We start from the raw sequence: 21,332 nt of genomic DNA, 5'->3' as shown, positions 1-21,332 counted from the left end.
TCAAAAATCTCAAAACAACGAGTTTACGAGTCCTCATATTTATAAAGTCACTAGCACATGTGATCATCACATTAAACACGAGTAACTTCACAAGTGAGAAAAGACATTGCACTTTTACTCAAAAACTCAAAACAATGAGTGTACGAGTTCTCGTATTTATAAAATACTCATGAAGGAGTCGAGATTTCTAACTCATACTTGCTACACAATATAACGAATTTATGTTTGTGAGATGTGAGTCGATATTGTAATTTATCTAAAAATGAAAAAAAAATTAAATCATTTTTTTTGACAATGAAAAAAAAAAAAAAAAAAAAAAATTGCAACCACAATGCACATGACCGAAAACAACATAAACTGGTTTGATAAAATTGAGACGCTGTGGTTGTCATTCATTTTACTTTACTCTCTTGGAGAATGGCAATGGCATCGTCCAACATGATGAACATAGGTCTTGCTTCATCATACAAGAAGAAGAAGGTGATTGATGTTATTTTTAATTATTTAATTAATTAATTAATCGGTGTTTTGTTTTTTCACTCTTTCTTTCTTGTGCAGACGATGTTGTTTGAGGTATCATGCAGTAGAAAGAGAGACAGAGACAGAGAACGAGGTAGTAACAGTATCCACCCATATAAAGTTATTGAGATTACTCCTCCACCCAAGTCTCTTGGCGTTCGTTGTCTTCCCCCCGTAAGCCTCCATTCCATTCCATTCATTTTTCACTATTACCAATTTGGATCAAATTATTAACCTATAAGTAGTGCTAGCAACCCTCTCTTTTAAACACCCTCTCTGATACTCACTCCTCTTATCGTGTATCTACACTTTGAAAATAGAACCACACAAAGTGGTGGGACATACATTGATTTCATCTGATAAAAGAGTGGATGCTATAGAGAGTGTTGAAAAGTGTGTTGCTAGCATTCCTCACATAGTATATTAGTTACTCTCTCTGGTCGTATATGTAAGAAAAAGTTGGGTCAACAAAAGTTTATCTATCTAGTTCAATGTTTTGGACCATATACATAACTTTTGTCTATCTAACTTTCTTATATACAAGACTGTAGGGTTTGATATTATTTCCATGGTTTCTTGTGTATAATATATGTGATGTGATTGCAATCTACCAACGATTGATTTGTGGGATTTGGCCCCTTAATCAAGTGGATAGGGGCCTGATCTCTGACTCTTGCGTATGGAGAAAATTTAGTTGCGGAAAACATATCTTTTGTTACCAACATGTTCTCTGACAGAGATTAGTTATTGCTAAACGACGGTAGAAACTTTGTACCTATAATACAAATATGATTGCAATCTCAAGTGTTATCCCTAACTATTGTGTCATTAGCTATAATTATGGTTGTTAGTATCTTACAAGATATGCAAATTGTATTTCTGTTCAATATAGGATTGAACCCACTTTGATATGAATCCTTAGTGTGTATCCATTTTGAACCTGAATTTCATTTTGAATCCTGATTCATTTCACTATGCTGAATTCTAACCCATTCTTATAAATTACTACCTAAACCACCTAATCACTGTAGCCCCACTTTCTATTGTCAACTTTGTATAGCTAGTATCTTCTCTTTTGTCATTTGATTTATGGCTTGAATCTTGAATTATTTTGTGGTTCATAAGTGATATATCACTTAGTATCGTTAGAAAACAGTTGTAGAATAGCTGAATTTGACACATCATTATTGTGTTTACGATACACTATTTAGTACAAAACGTTGTAGCAATGTTATGTAGCAGAATTTAAACATACCCGCTATTTTCCATGATTCACAATTGACAACACTAATATCATTGATATGGCTATAGCCGCACTATAGCATTGTTATGTTGCGGAATTTGAACATGCTGCTATTTTCAGATTCACGATTTCATCTCGATTTGAACATACTGCTACTTTATCATTTTCTTGCAGCCATATCAATGATCTTTGTCATTTATTTATTCTGGTACAGACATGTCTTATCAGTTGTCTTAATTTAGAATTAGAATAGAATTAACATGTCCAACCACGCATCCCCTAACGTGATGAGTAAATCTAAATCATTCCATACAGCCAATTTGTTTCTAAAATGAACAAGCTAGATTATTATATTCCCTACTGATTTAATCTAAAATGCATTGTTATCTTAACGCACAGCTCTATAGGTTATATACCTTGTTCATTTTTAAGATAAGTTCACTTTTGAGGAGCTATATTGATTGACTTAACTTGATAAGACATTTTTTACTATTTAGATTTAAAATCTGTCTTCCAGAATTGATTATCTAGTATTTTGATAGGTAGATGTGATTTTCATGTTAGAAGTTTCTGACTGAACTGGAGTAACTATAACATACTTGTACCAAAGATTAAACTATAGTTACTCCAATTCAAATATTCAAAAGAAGATATTGTTGAGTAATCAGATATTATTGAATTTATCCTAGATATGTATTCCAAGAGAGAGATTCCATTGTTGGGTATGTTCAAGGCCTCAAAGCCGATCTTTTGCCTACTAGTGAAAGGAAGTAAAATGTTTTTAGATTTCTGTTACATACCCAACAATGGAATCTCTCTCTTGGAATACATATCTAGGATAAATTCAATAATATCTGATTACTCAACAATCTCTTCTTTTGAATATTTGAATTGGAGTAACTATAGTTTAATCTTTGGTACAAGTATGTTATAGGTAAGAAGTATCCACCGCCGTTTAACAGTGACCAATCTCCATCGGTGAACCTATTAGGCATCTGGAATGAGTTCTCCCCTCCCAACCTATTTTTTTTCCTTACGCAAAAATCACTGACCATTTGCTTGAAGTGTCTTAGTCCCTTAGTACTCGGACCAAACACATGCTGGTTAAACATAAAAACTGCCTATTAATACATGAATAACTCTGATATTCTGATAAGTATTAAAATGCAACCAGTGGACAACCTTGAAGGTTCCTATAAAGGCCTTGCCAACATATTATTTAAACAAGTCCAGCACTTTCAAGTAATAATGTAATACTGTCTTTCACACATTCCTTGAAAAGAATGCTTTTGGTTCAATGGATTTGTATAAAGTATCTGATGAATTGAATACTAGTGACATTATAATATTGCATGTGCCACTTGCTTTTGCACCAGTGTTACTTTTTGAACCGTACAACTTCATAAAAGTCAGGGAAAGCTCTCTGGTGCTAGAGTAATCTCCAAATTGTGCATTTGATATGAAAAAATGCTTTTGGTTCAATGGACTTGTGTAAAGCTCTTTGGTGCTAGATTCTCGAAGGCTGAGGTACACCATATAATTAAGCACCTAGAATGGATTTAGATTATGGATGACAAAAAATCCGTACACAATCGCGGATAAATTTTGTCACAGACACAAGGCTGATACCTTAATGGATATTGATGCGGATTTAATGGTATCTATGCTCGCAGATACCCGTACTCATTATTAAACCAAGTATCTTTCCTTAATAAAAAATAAAAATTTAATACTGTACATATGGATATTGTTATATTTTTGTAAAAAGAAGAAAAATGAATTTTGTTGTTAAATTTTAGGCAATTATAATAAAAAATTAACAAAAATCATTTTTTAAAATAAAAATGTTATCCATGGAAATTTGTGTATACCCATAAATATCTAAAAATCCGTGTCTATGGTTATCCCTTAAACAATTTTATGTTGTCATCAAGTTATCATTGAAGACCAACTAATGAGATTCTGTTGTATCAGTTGCCTTGATTGTGGACTGGATTCTCATTACATGTCATGAAGTTTAAGACTTGAAAATGTTATTAGGAGCTTAACTGTGAGTCAGAATCCCTTCCTGAAATAATTTTAACTGATGCACTGAAGCTCTCACATACGTAGGGTTTGGGAAGGGGTCCCAACAATTTTAACTGATGCACTAAACACTAATTTGTGTCTGAAGCTACTATATTGAAGAGGAAAAATTGTCAATGATTTACTTTCTATAAGACAGGGGATTCATATCCCTAATGCCGAAGGTTTTGGTTGGAGATGTGGTGTACATTTCTCTTGGTGGTCCTGCACTAAAATAAAGGGAGTATGGCTACATTCAAAGATACTTCTCCGTGTGAAAAAAAAGCTACTATAAAGGCATTATATTGCAAATATTGACTTGCATTTGGTACAAGTCTTTGATATTAATGTTATGTTGTGATGGAAATTATCCATTAAAGTTTAAAAATATTCTGTTTGGCTTCTTTAGTGAACCCTTTTCTGCTTAGTAGATTGGATTTTCCTTCTCGTGGGAAGATTGAGTGTCAGTGGTTTGGAGGTTATGTCATATGCCTCATTGAAAATATGATGTAAAAGGAAAATTTTGAGTTCTTCACATGCATTCCTAAAATTGACCTTTGCATAATGGATGAATAAAGTTGTGTATTGTATAGGTCTTTTCATATGAGAACATGTGATGAAAGATGCAATCATTTCTAAGAGGCATCCTAGGCATATAATTGAAGACAACCCATGTGTTGGACCTTAAAACACATAATGTAAGATAATAAAATCTAAAGTATATTAATTTTATAAGTTTTAGAATTTACTATTTTCTCTGAAGCACCGACACTTATGATCAAAGGTGTGTCTGATCCGACACTATATTGACACATGAGATTACATTCAATTAATTATTTTTCTTAAATTATTTCTAGTGCTGATGTGTTCAGTGTCCGTGTCTGTTCTTTGTTTTTTCTTAATGGCACAACAACATTATAAGTGAATGCTTATGGGTCCATATGAGATGAGAAATTGAAGCAAGTCATTTGGTTACCTAGTTGTGTTTGTTCCTTGCCTTTATGGTGTTGAAAGCAAAACAGTTTTGGTAGATTCTTCATTTAAACTTTTCATGCCTTGTTCAGTAAAGCAATATTTGATCATCTGTCATGTCTTCTATTATTAGCCTCATGATTCAATGCATTGTTCAGTTGCATCCAAGTATAATGATACCATTTCTTTTTTCTTTTGTTCTTTAAAGCAGAACTTGCAATGTGGAGAGAGTGTCACAATTGAAGGACAGACTTATACTATTTCAGCTGTAACGCTTCGGTACCAGCTTCGCAAAGGGAAATACGAACAAAGCGAAAAGAGGCTCGATGTTTTGTCGACAGGAAGATACTTAGTAAATTTGTATTTTGAAAATTTATTAGAACAATCTTGATGAGTATTCTATTTTGATTTGTAAATGTAATTCCTTGTTTGTGTCTTTCTTTTGCAACTACATTCAGAACCAATGGCAAATTACTTTAACTTTTATTAATTTTACCGATAAGAAACTGAAAACTGGCTAGCACAACACGAGTAAATTCACAATTTTCATAGCGCTAAAAAGTAAAAACCTTGTTCATGGCTTTGAAGGTTTTTATCGTGTACCTAACTCATTCTTACAAAGTCAACATATAAGTTTAATGATGACGTCACTTAATAAACTCATTTTGAATCGTATCTCTTTCTAACACGAGACTTAAATTTTTACCAATACACCCTCATATCCAATACAATTAGACTTGTTGCGTAGATAATATGGTGAATGTTTTGAATATATAAATTCTGATATCATATTAGGCTTTATTTTTAACCTAATTTGTTGTTACAAAATTGATTTGCAAATGAGGGTGTCACTCTCTTTAGATTTTATCTCTTTCTAGTGTGACTTAAATATTTTATATAGAATGGATTAGTAATATAGTTTTTGTTAACTAAATGAACAATCTTGGTAACTAAAAATTCTTATTCGGCAAAATTCAGATTCAAGTTTTCATAGTGCATTACATTTGGACTCGGATTGCATGCTGTAACTGTTCCACGTAGTTTCACGCAGTACACAATCTCAGTCACAAAAATGCGATATCTAACAGTTCAGATTTATACAATCAGCTTCATATAGTTTTGATCTCAACCGTTAATTTCTGATCGGACGTCCCATAGCAGGTACTGCGTTAACGCAGTTACAACGTGGGATCCAGTTCCATTACATTTTCAATATACAGAGGTATAGTCTGCACTGTGGGGACCATATCAAGTTCACACGTGCATAACAGGCAAGTATGATAGACTCTTTATCATGTAGGATCCTAAATCATTCATATATCAATCAGAGTAGCATAACAATAATGTGCAGCTAGGGTGATCCTTTTATTTTTCTATGACCAAACTTCTGTGGTGCCTAGTTGTACACCTGTTTTGTTCATACCCTTGTCGTGTATGTTGGCAATAATTAACACGAGCTTCAATCAATCTAGGGACAGATTAGATATTTAGATTGCACTAGTGAACTTCCAAAGTTACTTCATTGAATTGCCTGCTCCAATTCAAAAGTCAGGATACTGCTAGCAACTTTGTTTTAGCCAAGTGTCTAGAGTTGAAAACATAGCTATTAAAAAAATTATTTATGATATATCAATAATATTTAAGGATCAAAATAATTACTTAAACTTAATTGTTTCATTATAATAAATTGGCTTTAAGTTTTTTTCATACCCATTAGATCCTTTAAGTTTAATTACTTAAACTTAATTGTTTCATTATAATAAACTGCCCTTTTAAATTTTTTCCATACCAATTAGATCCTTTAAGTTATTTAATTGTAATTGATATGTCTGGTGAGAACGGTTGAGTCGCAATGGCGGCAGAGAATGCTCCGATGATCGGTAACGGCTTCCGGTGCGGCGACGATGACTCTTCTACGGTGGAACAAAAGGTGCATGCAGGCACGTTAACACTCTGATGCTCAAAGTGTTGTGAAAAGTGATGCGTACCTTGAGGGTCAAGCAAGTTCACCCTTATATAGGCACGCTCGAAGCATAACCATCTCCGGGTTATGCGGCGTATGATTAGGGATGGGGAAGGACACATATAGCGTGATCCCGACAAGGAGGCGTGCTCCTGTGGTACACGGCGCATGCAAGTTGGCGTGCTCCCTTGAGTGTGTAGCCTGAAGGCGGCGTATTATTGTACACGTGTAGTCGTGTGAGTGGTCCAGAACAATAACAATTTGGGGGATTTCAAATCTTTAAAATGTAAGTTATTCATGGCCAAAAGTTACACTTAAATAACTTGAAAGACCTAAGTGGTACGAAAAATACTTAAAGATAAACTTGTTACAATTAATTAACTTAAATGACCAATTTATTACAATTAAATAACTTAAAGGACCACCGGTACAATTTAGCCTATTTATTTTGTAAATTGAGGTTATATATTAACTATAATTTTTTATTTTTTTTTAAGAAATTTGCTACAAATTGTTAACCTCTGTTTGTTTACAAGTATTATGCATCTATATAAGTTAGCTATCCTGCTCTGTCTTAGATAATTGGAATGGAATTGGTAAGGTTCGCTAGCTCTTTCTTTTGAGACGAATGAATGCCGAAGTTTTTAATACCTCACTAATCAGCCTTAGACTTTTTTTTAGTTCATAATGAATGAAATGAACCCCCGCCCCGGATGAAAAGACATTATCCCCTCCCTATTACTAAACCATGGGGAGCCCCGACTAGTTTACCGGGCTAATTTTGTTGTCGTGACGATACCTTTCTTAGTGGAAGATCGGAAAAGACTTCTCTTCATCACATTTATTAAATTTTGTCAATGTATCAAAGCCTTGTGGTCTTTTAAATTTCAAAATTATTCCATATCCACATAAATAAAGAGTCGAAAATTAAACCCGATCACACATCTGATTTCATAATTTCGGTATTTTTTTTTTTGGTCTAGTAGCCTAGTGGATAGAGCTCACACAATTTAATTGTGGAGAAGTGGAGTGTTCAGGGTTCGAACTCCGGCCCCTGCATATAAAATGCAATATCCCTACCAACTGAGCTAAGTTCACGGAGATATAATTTCGGTATTTTTATCAATTAAGATTTTCTCTGTATTTGTTACATGGACTTCTCGGCTCTCACTTCATCATTAGTAATTAGTAGCGGTTGACCACAAAAATGCTTTAGTCAAGTACTCCCTCCCCCCAAATTGTATGACGTTTTGGCCATTTCACACGTATTAAGAAATGTAATTAATATTGTGTGGGGAAGAGAAATTATGAGTTGTTTTACAAAATTATCCTTAATAAATGGTATGGAAAAGATAAATGAAATAATTGAAAGAATGGGGAGTAATTAATAGTTAAGGATATAATAGGAAAAGTAACATTAATATTTCATTGGTCTTGTAAAGCGACATATAATTTAGGACAATTTTTTTTTCCAAAGCGACATACAATTTGGGACGGAAGGAGTAGCACATAGAGGGGATACTGTTATTCTAATTGAGGAACGCTAGCAACACTTACTTTTCAACACTCTCTCTATCATCCACTCTTTTATCGGATGGAATCAATGTATGTCCCATCACTTTGTGTAGGATCAATTTTCAAAGTGTAGACCCACAATGATTTAAACCAATAAGATAGTGAGTATTAGAGAGAGTGTTGTTAGCATTACTTTTTTATTTTTGAATGGCAATATATATATATAGAGAAGGGATCCATTGACTCCAAGAGTAAGTCTAAACACTTACTCCAAATCATGACCATTCATTTTAATTATAATTAATGGTTGTGATTAATTCAATTTAATTGTTAGGGTGGGGTGTTTTCCTCTTTTCAAGTTCACGGCATTACAGTTACACCATATGAATCGTTCTTTTCTTTTTCTTCTACTCTATCAATTTGCATAATCGTTCTTCTTCTTCTTCTCTCTCTTTCTCAATTTAGGGTTCTTTATTAATATGTTGAATCCTTTGTGTTTTTATTCCTAAAAAAAAATCTAGTTAGGGTTTCTCTGATACACAATTTGCAAAAGCTTCCATGCATAATCCTTCCTTTTCTTCTTCTCTCTCTATCAATTTGCAAAAGCTTCCATGCTTCTATTTTAGGGTTCTTTATTAACATGTTGAATCCTTACTTATCAATGGTGGTTCTTCACAATGAAAATTTTGTGTTTTTTGTTCCTCCAAAAATAAAAAATCTAGTTAGGGTTTATTTGATACACAACCTTTGATTGTTATTTTATAAGAAATTGAGTTTATGTGCATCGAAAAGAGTGGTTGTGGAATATTTGAGGAGCATAATATTTAACGGAGAAAACTGATACAAGCAAAAAAGAAAGGAGAAGCTTCTCTGAAGAGAAGTTACAAGGAGAGAGATTCTAAGAGGGAGAAAATACAAAACCATTTGTTTTCAATTGATTAACAGTGTTAGTGAATTGTTACAGTGGAGGGAAAAATGATAGTTTTATGTGAATGGTATTAGGATCTCTTTCTTAAGTCGACAAAAATGATACCAGTTTATTAGGACCTCTTTGAACAAAATTAATTAATGGTCATATAGTTACATAAAATAGGATGTCATGTTTATTGAAAAACTAACAAATTTTGTTGGTCTGGGAGCTGTTTTGCTGTTTCAGTTCAGCTGCCTTTGGAACAAGTTTTGCTGTTTTACTGTCGACAAATTAATTAATGGTCATATAGTTACATAAAATAGTTACAAGTTTTGCTGTTTTACTGTCGACAAAAATGTATTGCTGTTTTGCTTTTCAGTTCAGCTGCTTTGGAACTCTTGTAATTCTATCTATTGCCCTTTTGATACTACTTGTGCTAGGGCTGTCTATTATCAACAAAAAGTGAGCAACACGCCAGAATAAGGGAACAACAATAATCGATTCCTTTTCTTATAATAACAATAACAATGACATATTAAAATAACCAACTCCATTTCATTTATTGGAAACAGTATTAATTCAAAAATAAAACTGGAAAATTGGAAATTGGAAACTGGAAACAGTATTAATTCAAAAATAAAATAGTAAAACATCCAACAATACAAAAGGGATAATTTCTTAACACACTATGCCATTAACTAATAGTATTAATCATTTTGATTTCTTTTCTTGCAAGTTCTGCTGTTGTGACCAGATTCACCACACTCATGACATGCTTTTCTTTTGACTGCTACTTGTTGAGCATGTGACAGTTCAATTCCACTCTTGAATCTACAATTTTGAGTGTTTTTCTGTCCATCCTTCTTTCTCCCTTTTGTTTGTGCATTGCGTGGATTTCTAATAGTCAATTCTGGTTCACTTTCTTCCTCCGACAAGCAATTTTGGTTGACATTTTGGCTAGATTCCAAAGGAGAAACTCCATCACTGATACCTAAATTTGATTTCTTCATTGCAATGGCTGACATACGAGTGCGCCTCAAATCAGATATAATGAATTTGTATATCTCATCAGACTCTTCAGCCAAATCAAGTAATACCTTTGCTTCTTGTTGAGCATGCATCCTTCTTAATATCTTTGGTGTGCTATTTTGACCATCAAAATTACTCGTCGTATCACAAACTTCAATGCTTCTGTTAGCATTTTTAGTCCAACGCTGCAAAATAAAATGGTCAGGAATTTGAGTGATACCTTTTTCTTGAAAAATTACTAGTATATGCCTGCACAATATCCCCAAAAACTCATATAATTGACATCCACATTTTGCAATCTGTGCGTCCAAATTTATATCAACGAAAAACATATCTTGAGCATTGTAGTTACTGGAAACTTGATAGACATAGTTATGTCCATCTTTGCTAATCTTCTTTTTTTTAAATTTGTAGATCTTCCTGATCTCATCTTGAAATTTACCAAAAATGTTTCTCGAATAAATAGACGCAGCATGCTCCTCAAGTTTTGACCCTGTAGCCAAAATGCGTTTTTTATGCCTACTTTCATAATCCTCTCTTTTTTCTACTTCTAAGCGGCTATCAACCGCCTTTTCAAATTTCAACACAAATTCTTGCAATGTTGTAGATGCATTCACAAAAGAATCAAAAAACGCATTGATGCTCTCACTTCTTTGACTTGTATTCATCCCAGCAAAAAAACAGCTTCTATTATAAACTGGTATCCAAGATTCTCTAATTTTATATAACCCTTGAAGCCATTCATTGTTGTCTAGTCCGTACTCAATCATTAATCGGCTCCAGTCTTCTTCAAAACTTTCTATACTTGGTGAAACATGAATGCATTTTTTCAATTCTCGCTTGAAAGTGGAATTTTTATGATAAACATGAGCTAACTTTTCAGCAAATTTTTTCCTAATATGCCATAAGCAGAGGCGATGTCTAGTTTCTGGAAAAACATTGGCTAAAGCACCTTTCATAGCCAAATCCTGGTCAGTTATGACAGATTTGGGCTTTTTACCATCCATTGCCTTAAGAAAAGTTTCAAACAACCATATAAACGAGCGTTCTGACTCATCTTGTAGTAAAGCACAACCAAATAAAATTGATTGATAATGATTATTCAATCCAACAAACGGGGCAAATGGCATACTATACTTGTTAGTCTTATATGTGGTGTCAAAAGATATTACATCTCCAAATTGTTGGTAAGCTAATCTTGATCTAGCATCAACCCAAAAAAAGTTTATCATCCGAGAATCTTCATCACATTGGATTTCATAGAAAAAGTTTGAATTTTCTACCTGTTTCTGTTTACAATAATTAAAAACAGCTTGAGCATCTCCAACGTCTAAATTTTTTCTTCGAAGACTTCTAACATGATTCCAACAATCCCTATTAGAGAAAGCCAAGTCCCCTTCACTGAACATTGTAGCAACCTTTCCTGTCGGTATACCTTCTTCCTTAAAATGTTCAACAAGACTTTTTGCAGCACCATTCATGCTTTTATGACACCGCATATAAGACACACTTTTAGGGCTAACCATGGGATGGTTATGATCATTCTTAAATGAACATATAATCCAATTTCCTTCTAATGTACCTCTTTTAACAACAAGTGTGGCTAGACAACCAGTTCGAGAAGTAGAACACTTTCTTTTAGTTTGATTTGTGCCATCTTGGATTTCTTTGTTTGTTGAACTTTTCACTATATGATGACCTTCATTACAACATACAAAGACAGCTCTCTTTGGTTTAGTTGAGCGAACACGTACTCCAAAACCCATCCTTTTTGCAAATGAATTATAAAATTCTCTAACCTTTTCCACAGATTTGAATTCCATCCCCTTACAAGGTTCACTATTTAATTCCACACCAACATTAGGAGCAGCAACTAAAATATCTTCTTCAGATATTTCCACATTTGTTGACTGTGTGGCTTCTTCAGGAACATTACCATCCATAATTGACTAATGCACCTGTTTTTTATAAAAATAATTGTCAATTCAAATCATTAAACAATAATCAGAATTATGATATATTATTTTAACAACATAGTTATATACCACGATACACAATGTACAAGAAGTACAAATGGATCCAAGCAAAAAAAGCCAATTATAGTTGAAGGACTAGTACAGTCCATGAACGTAACAATAAAAAAAACACAGCAAAACACCCACGATAAGTATAGCACAGGACATAAACCAATATACAGCAAATTATATCATCTTTATAAATTAGAAAGAAAAAAATTGCCAAAATAGAAAGGCATCGATTTATCAAAAATAAAATAATCTAGAAAAGCTTCTATCAAAAAAAAAAAAAATAGAAAGGAATCACAAAAAAAAAGCATCGAACCCTAATTATATAAGAAATTGGCAACACAAATAAAATATAAAATAAAACATAATTAGCAAGTTGATTACCTCTATATTGAAAAGAAGGGCATGTGCTTAACAATGGATGTAGCAGGTGGAGGTGATAAACACATTTGACAAATGACGATAACTGTGTGTTTTGTCAGAAAGATAATTGTGAATTGTTGTGTATTGGAGGATAAACGTGTGCTGCTGTGGAGAGAGGAAAACACCCCACCCTAACAATTAAATTGAATTAATCACAACCATTAATTATAATTAAAATGAATGGTCATGATTTGGAGTAAGTGTTTAGACTTACTCTTGGAGTCAATGGATCCCTTCTCATATATATATATATATATATATATATATATATATATATATATATATATATATATATATATATATATAATAGATAAACCAATGTACACAAGAAGAGCCAACAAGCGACCCTACACCAAACCTCCACAAAAAGGAACACCTCAAAACCCCACAGGCAGGGCTAGGGCGACCTCAAAGAGAGGAAGCCACCTAAAAGAACAAAAACACCAAAAGAAACGAAAAGGCACCAAAAGTCGAGAGCCAACCAAAGCAGTAAGCCCAACAAACACCTGCAAGCACAAAGAACAACAAGAAAAACCCCAAGGCAACACCGGAAAGGAATGGGAGATACGACCCCACCCACCCCAAACCGGCAGCCCCAAGTAACCAACTACCACAAACCCCTACCGACTCAAACACAGGACGAGCTGCACCTCCCACTCATAGAGAGAGCAGGGACTGGCAGGACACTTAGCCAGGAACCACTTTCAAGCTAAGAGTTTAACTCTATCCACCATAAGTTCCTCACGGAGTAAACCACCAGCAAAAATAAGGTCGTTCCGTGACGCCCAAACGATCCAAATAACAACATTACTCATTCTAATTTTACTGAGACCCCCTTTCTTAGACACTCGAGGTTAAAAAAAAAAAAAAAAAGTCATATGCTAATCCAAAACATACCGTTAAATACTAACAAAGGTTGCTTTTTTTTGACACAAACTTTAAATAAAAGTTATCCTGAATAGGAATGTTCGATCATTGATCATTCTTTTTAAGGTTTATGTTTTTTTTATTTTAAGGATAATGTCTCTTATTTATTTGTTTCCCACTATACTTAAGTTGCAGATCCCTACTCTGTGTCTTTAGTCTTCATCATTTTTTGCCTCATTGTCAACTTCATATCCATTGCCCTTTACAATAGAGCTTGAAGGCCTAGATGTTGCGACCCTCTCTCTAATCTTGTTTGCTACCTAGTGTTGTAGCTTAAAGACCCATCGTCTATATCTCTCAAAGTCATGGTATCATTATCAAAGACCAAATTATAAGCACACCATATCCACTCAAAATCCTCCTAACGACTTGTTACTGTCATCAATGTGATCAAATATGTTGGTCATAGGAATAATACTTCCTCTGGTCTCACATGAAAATTTATTGAATAAATGATGTATTTAATTTATATTATAAACTAAAAATACATCATTTATCCAATGAATCTTAATATTTTTAGACTATCAACACGTTCCTAAAGGCTAGAACATCCCCTAAAGGGGCCCGGATACCATTCCAAAGGACACCATCCTTCACAAACATCCGAAAGCATGAGATAATTTATGATCAACCCTTATAGATTCATCACTTCGCCTTGTCCCAAAACTCGTGCTTGGGGGGACGTGGACCGTCAATATATTCATAAGGGCCTGAAAGCCCTCTAGAAAGGCTCAGGCGCCCTCCGGAAGGGCTCTTGAGGACTAGGCGTGCCCTTCAGATGCGCCGCCTTAGTCAGCATCTAGAAGCATGCAGGTAAAAAGACCTAAAACCCAGTTTGCTTGGAGCTTAAGTCACGCCGTAACCAGCCCACAAAGGAGCTATAAATACCACTCTTGGGATCATTCTCAAGGAGGACCAATACAATACTAAACCCTAATATTTGATAATTTTAAGAGACTAAATTAAGATTTCAATATATTTAAAATAAAATATCATTAAGACATATTTCATATTTGAAATTGTTGGAACATTGGTGTGATGTTGGAATAGAATTTGGAAGATTAATCACCAAATAATTATACTTTGATTTAATGTTGTGTAAATTGAAAAAATAGAGTGTGGGGTCCCACATAAAATAGAACACACGCATTAGTAGTGTTTAAATTGTGGTATTTAATTTTAAATACTTGATAATGATAAAAATAATAGTAATTATTATTTTTATTCGTGAATATCACTTCCCATAAATTTAGCTTATGGTGGTTGTGATAAGAATAGGAATTCAATTGAATTTCTTATTTTTCCTTCATTCAAATCCAATGAGTTTGTTTCCTCCACTTTTGTGGATTTGTTTCTTTTGATCCTATCCGAAGTGTTGTTTGTAACACCCCGTTTTTCCAACATAAAAATTGCATAACATTTATCAGAGTAATCAACACATAACGGAATGCTACACTTCTTAAAAATCATCAATGAGATAAATAACAATTTATCCTTCCAAAAATCATCAACATATTAATTCAAACTTCGCAGCGGAATAAATTTAACAGCATAAATAGTCTTGGCACGAAGGCCTCATCAAAATATCTCATAAAATTCAAATGACATATTAATCATATAAGTTCATAAACAAATACGTAAAGGAATAGAAATAGCCACAAAAGATCACATCCCGTTACGTATCAGAGCACCTAAAAGACTCAGTGAGGGATAGCCACTCACGACAGCAAAACACCGCAACCTACTCTCGATCACCTGCAAGTTACTCATACGAAGAGCAACATTTTCAAGCAGAAGGGGTGAGATTTCACAAAACAATAATATTAAACATATAATTCAACAATTATATTTAACAACATGAAAACATCATAATATCATCATAGATAATCATATATCATATATCACTTCATTAATAGTTCATATAAAGAATCACAACTTAACATCTTGGCAACTTAACAACTTTGACTCGACAATGCGACTCCAACTCGACTATGCAACTTAGACCTCTTATATGCATGTGGTACCAATCCAGGGCATCAAGCCCTCAACGTAATAAGTATTAATATACTTCTAGGGCATCAAGCCCTCAACTTAGTTGAGCTAAAGCTCCAGGGCATCAAGCCCCCAACGTGGTGAGCAAAGGCTCCAGGGCATCAAGCCCCCATCACTGAATGCGAATGCATGGACTCAACAACTCAACCTCTTAGAAACAACGACCTCTTATATATATATATATATATATATATATATATATATATATCCAATAATTTGGAACATCATCTTTCAAGACAGACTCATGCAGCTTAGTTAAATAACAAACAACAACATAGTCAGTATGCAAATCAATTCATGATATAACAATATCAAATGAAATTCTACAACATCTCAAACATTCATATATAATTCAAGTAATACATATACAATTATATCACATTATAAACAACATCAATCATCTTATAACAACTTCATAGATCATCATTAATATATTATACAATCTTCATTACTACCCCAAAATTCAACTCTCAACAACTCGTGTGACAAAGATCGCAAAATCCTAAACAAGCATTCTGTAACTGGGAAACTCGCGAGGCGAGAGCCTCTACTCGCTATGGCGAGTTCAGGTGTAACTCCCAAAAATTCATTCTTAAACTATTCCAGGTTCAATCTCAATCTAGAATCTTTCCTAATCATTATTATACATGTTCAAGCACTCAAAATCATCTAAATACCAACTTAAGGATCAAAACTACGAAATCATGTTGACTCTCTGGTCACACTCGCTAGGCGAGTGAACTGCTCGCTATGGCGAACTGCAAGGTGCAACTCGCAAGGCGGGTAAAAGTGGCTCGCGAGGCGAGCGATGAAGTTCATCACTCGCTACGGCGAGAATCATCACTCGGGAGGCGAGCGATGAATGTTGGCTCGGGCAGAAGTGCAGTTTTCACGAAAATTCACCTAATCACATGGTTTTAAGCCTAACATTGATTCATGTAATCATCTTATGACTTATCTAAGGTCTGTAAACAGTTTCTACATCAATCTAACAACTTTTCATCATTAATCCTCAATTTCTCTCTTTAACCCTAATTTTCCAACTTCTCTAATTCAATCCTACACTTGTTAATTATAACTATCAGAATCATACAGATTAATAGAATTGAATGCTAGTCTCACCCTTACCTTAGCAATGAAAATCGCAACTCTCTTGGTCTCTTTATCTTCTCTTGGCTTTTTCTCCCTTTTCTCCAAAAATTGATCGTACATACTGTTTTTCTAAACTAGGTTTCTCCTATTTATATCTCCTCTATCTATTTTATCTTATTCCTCTTTCTCCCCCAAAACTCTCTAAAATCTCAAAACAACCCCTCAACTCAATATTTATTTTATTTTCAAATCTTATTTTATTAAACAATAAATCAAGTCACAACTCCTCATAAAATCACATAAATCACACCAATCATATAAATCATCTAAAATCACACAAATCATATAAATATATTCTAAACTCCTCTTAATAAATTCTAGAGTCAATTAAATAATTAAATAATTCAAAGAGGGCATTACAACTCTCCCCAACTTATAAGGTTTTCGTCCTCGAAAATTTACCTCATGCAAACAACTCTGGATAAGATTCCAGCATCTTACTCTCTAGCTCCCACGTTAAGCTTTCACCAGTCGCTCCTTCCCAAACGACTTTCACAAGAGGTATCTCTTTGCCTCTCAACGTCTTCACTTTTCGATCATCAATCCTTACCGGTAAAGTCTCAACCGTAAGGTTATCTCTAACTTGTACATCATCACTTTGGATCACATGAGATGGATCCGGAACATACTTCCGAAGTTGCGACACATGACAGAGTGGTCTCAACACCATAACAGAGTGGTAGCAATATCATATTAAAGTGGTTTCAGTAGGAAAGACTGGACTTAGTACCATATTTGAGGTGTAAATCTCAAACGGTTTTCTACACAGCATTAGTTAACCGCACAGTTGTAGCTGAACTTGTTTTATCCTGTAGGCGGCGTGATTGATAGTCTGCCTTGCACAACTTTAGGCAGTGCCACAAAACATCTTAAAGAGAGCGACCTGGTCGCGACTCAACCTGGTAACAACTTCGATAGATATTCGTTTTTCAAAAAAAGAATTAAAAAATTCAAATACAACAATTAGGAAATTCAAAAACAACATAAATTCTATTTAAAATATTTGTAGAGATTTAACGATTTGTTCCTTAGTTTAAGTATATGATTTATGACATGTTTTTTAATTACAATTTATGGGCACCTAATATGAACATAATCCAAAGATTGACCTTACTATTTTTAATAAATTAAAGGAAAAACCACATGTTATCAATTGTTTATATTGTAAAATTCATTTTTAATATTCCAAAAAAAAAATCATTTTTAATATAAATGGTATGGGTATACTGTTGGACCATTTATGAGAGGCTCGTATGATGCATACCCTACAATTTACATACGTGTGTGTATATCATGTATATATAAGGGGATACACAGATGTTTAGCATGAGAATTTTTTTTTGTTGAGAAGTTTACCATGAAACTTATCCACATAATATATTTTTCATCAATATATTCTCTAACATGTCGGGCCGTCCGATAGGGGCTTACGAGCTAACTTATTTAAAGTTTAGTATGACCGAGCTCATTAAATAAAGACGCTATGTTCAAACTTAAGGGGGTGTATTGAATTGAGATTTCAAAGGATTTTAATAGACTTTTTTATGAAAAGAAAATCTTTAGGTATTGAATCAAGACTTTTATGGAATCTAAATAAATCTTATGGTATTCAATCAAGACAATTAAGACTTTTTTTTCAAGACATCAAAATCTGTTGGTATTCAATTAAGATTTCTAAGAACTTATAAAATGTCTCATGGTATTGAAAATTAGACGAATTTTAATGGATTCATTTGTGTAATGGATTGTGTGAGACTTTTTAGTTAAAATACACTCATCCAACAATCCCACACAAACTCTTGAGATTTATAATACTCTTCCAAATTCTTTTTTTTTTTTTTTTTTTTACGTTTCTTTCAAATTCTTTTCTGTTCTACTATAACAATGGCAAGTTATATATTTTGTTCGGCAAACTTATTGTCAAAATCATCATGCCTCTAACTTACACTTTTCTTAACATAACTTTTATGTTCATTAAAAAAAAGAACGTACTGTATAATCTTGTGGTTAATTTACCATATACCTATATATCAAATTATTATAAAAATCACAATTTTACGTTCATTGTTATAATAATTTTTCTACTTGTAACATGCATTTTTCAATCAAATTATTATAATCAATAAACTAACATAACTTATTTTTAGGTCTATTTATTTTGATATCATATGTTCAGAATTTTTAAGATCAATCAACCTGCTAGTAGTATATTATCTAATAGTCTATACACTCATTGATTCAATGTTTTTTTTCGATTGATTTATAACTGTACTTTTGTTTTTGAGATTTTTTGGCAACTGATCTATATATCTAATAGTATTATACTGTACTGTATCTTTAAATTTATTGACCCTTTTAAAATCTTAAAAATCCATTAAAATCCTTTAAAATCTATATCATGAATCCATTAAAATTTTGCAAAGAATCTTGATTGTAAAAAGTCTTTTAAAATCCCACAAAATCAATACAATCCAACAAAGTCTTTTAAAATCTTCAAGATTTTTTCTATCAAAACAATCTTTTAAAATCTCAATCCAATACACCCCCTTAAAGCCTATTTAATTAAACAGGCCAGACTGCAACTTACAAAAAAAAATATATCTTTTGATGTTTTAACACTTGGCACAAGTCTTAAGGAGTAATTAATGTATAGAAATATTTGTATGTTTTGGACTAAAATGTCCTTATTTATGATTAAATTCACATGTGATAAGCCAAAAGTCATAACTCCTTTAATAGTTTTATGGTGTGTTTTTCAACTAGAGTAAACTTGGGAAAACAAGATTAAATATATTAGAACATCAAATATTTTGGAATATAGTTGAAGTTCTAAAACATCAAAAGAAAAAAAATGGAGGGAGTAACTTACATGTTGGTGTGCTTAGGCCTTCATAGGATTTGACCTATTTAATATATACATATTAGTGTTGATAGGCCTTGGTGTAAAATAGACTTTTAAATAGGCATTTAGACTTCACCAAGCCTTTAAAAGGGCCATGTCATACCATAAAAATGTGCATGTGGTGGGTAATAGACCTCATGCCTATAACTATTGAAGTAAGTCAAACTTAGGCCTTAAAAAGTCAATCTGGCCTAGCACATTTCCACCCCTAATATAAGTTATGTCTTGCAAATTTTGATGATCAAATATGATTCTCTATGAATTGAATTCATAATCACGACATTAAATTGTGGTAAGATGTTTGGGCAAGTTGGGGAGACGTATGTAGGCCCAATAGTGTGGGAGGCTTATAATGTGTGCCACCTGCATGCTCGGCCTTGAGGGTGTGCAAGGTACTCAATCAGGCCGGACCTCCAAATGCTACGAGCCTCTATCAAAAAATTAAATCTAATACCCACCCTCCACTTAAATAAAAAATATATATGTTATCTCATTTTCTTTCTTTAGTACACGTTTGAGTTTTTTCTAGACTCTAGTTCTCCTTTTTGTACATAAATCGGATCCTATCAAACCACCCCTAATTTCTATAATCATTTAATCAGTCAATTTGGAAAGCTATTTCATTGAAAGAATCACAACAATCATTTTTTTCTTCGCATAAACCATTCGTTTTACCCTTTTCCACAACAGAGGAGTGACAAATCCAAACGTCACCGTTAGATAAATTTCACCTCTTTCACTTAATTTTTTTTTAATTCCTTTCATGTTTAGAAGTTCTTCTGATTCTGATTTTTTTTTTTAATGAAATTTAGCTACACAAAAAAATTACGTTTTATTTTACTAGAGGCCTATTTTAAAAAAGATAGTCGAGCCTCCTATTTCACAGGGACGGCCCTGGCCACCTGGGACCTGAACCTTGCCATCCATGTATGGTTTACATCGTCGATTATAATATCTTTGAGGGTGGTTTCTTTGTGGTGGAGAGATATTTCCTTGTTAGGGTCTAGTTTAATTACATCGTCGAATATAATGAATACAATCATAAATGAATTTCAAGCATTCAATCACAATTCACAAAATCAGATTGAATAAAATAGCATTAATCTCAAAATTAGTTTAGTGATCATACCATTTATAAGTTATGGATGAAATTTGCATCACAATCACATTTTTTAGGGGAAATCGAAGGAAAAAGGGGAAGAAATGGATGAAAACCGCAGATTTATGGGTTTAGATCGCGAAGGAAAAAGGAGAAAAAAGGGTTCAAAATCGTTCGGAAAGAAAGAAAAAGGGATTAATTGGATTTTTAAATACTGCATATAATGTAGTGGAAGCTGAATTATATCACGAAAACAAAAGAGGCTTGGTGGTCAAAACACATAGAAGTAACCAATATGGTGCATGTTCGAATCCCTACACAAAAATCAATCAATAGTATATAAAGTAAGGTTTTTTTATGTCACATGTCGGTTCCACGTTCATTCTCAATATTTTTATTATTTATATTCTATTTTTAAAACTAATATTTTGTTTGACATAAATATCTCGCTATTGGCAACTGTAACACCCTATTTCTATTAAAGCAATAAAACATGTGAATAATACATTTATTCAAGAAATAGATGCTACGTTATCTT

At 33.3% G+C, this 21,332-nt stretch overlaps 2 protein-coding genes across 4 annotated transcripts; one reads left to right on the top strand and one right to left on the bottom strand.

Annotated features, from left to right (window-relative positions):
- Positions 1-341: 341 nt before the first annotated feature.
- On the top strand, positions 342-5,288 carry LOC25497933 (uncharacterized). Of its 3 annotated transcripts, none has more exons than XM_013592663.3 (3): positions 342-480; positions 559-693; positions 5,010-5,288. In XM_013592663.3, exons 1-3 carry the CDS (start codon positions 418-420, stop codon positions 5,187-5,189), a joined length of 378 nt encoding a protein of 125 aa, XP_013448117.1. In that variant the 5' UTR covers positions 342-417; the 3' UTR covers positions 5,190-5,288. The 3 variants fall into 3 exon arrangements, with proteins under 3 accessions (XP_013448117.1, XP_024625850.1, XP_039684231.1); XM_024770082.2 differs by having other exon boundaries at positions 5,007-5,288; XM_039828297.1 differs by lacking the exon at positions 5,010-5,288 and adding an exon at positions 1,071-1,491.
- Positions 5,289-9,893: 4,605 nt separating this feature from the next.
- LOC120576961 (protein FAR1-RELATED SEQUENCE 5-like) lies at positions 9,894-12,158 on the bottom strand. Its single transcript, XM_039827839.1, has one exon. The coding sequence runs from the start codon at positions 12,156-12,158 to the stop codon at positions 9,894-9,896; it is 2,265 nt and encodes a 754-aa protein (XP_039683773.1).
- Positions 12,159-21,332: the final 9,174 nt, after the last annotated feature.

Source organism: Medicago truncatula, chromosome 7 (genome assembly GCF_003473485.1).
Source record: "Medicago truncatula cultivar Jemalong A17 chromosome 7, MtrunA17r5.0-ANR, whole genome shotgun sequence".
Classification (NCBI taxonomy): Eukaryota; Viridiplantae; Streptophyta; class Magnoliopsida; order Fabales; family Fabaceae; genus Medicago; species Medicago truncatula.
This window is presented reverse-complemented; position numbering and strand designations above follow the sequence as displayed.

Bases quoted from the DNA above. Each gene is read 5' to 3' on its own strand.
- LOC25497933 (XM_024770082.2), top strand. From the start codon at position 418: ATGGCAATGGCATCGTCCAACATGATGAACATAGGTCTTGCTTCATCA. The intron at 481-558 runs GTGATTGATGTT...TTTCTTGTGCAG, and splicing joins CATCATACAAGAAGAAGAAG to ACGATGTTGTTTGAGGTATC. The intron at 694-5,006 runs GTAAGCCTCCAT...TGTTCTTTAAAG, and splicing joins GCGTTCGTTGTCTTCCCCCC to CAGAACTTGCAATGTGGAGA.
- LOC120576961 (XM_039827839.1), bottom strand. From the start codon at position 12,158: ATGGATGGTAATGTTCCTGAAGAAGCCACACAGTCAACAAATGTGGAA.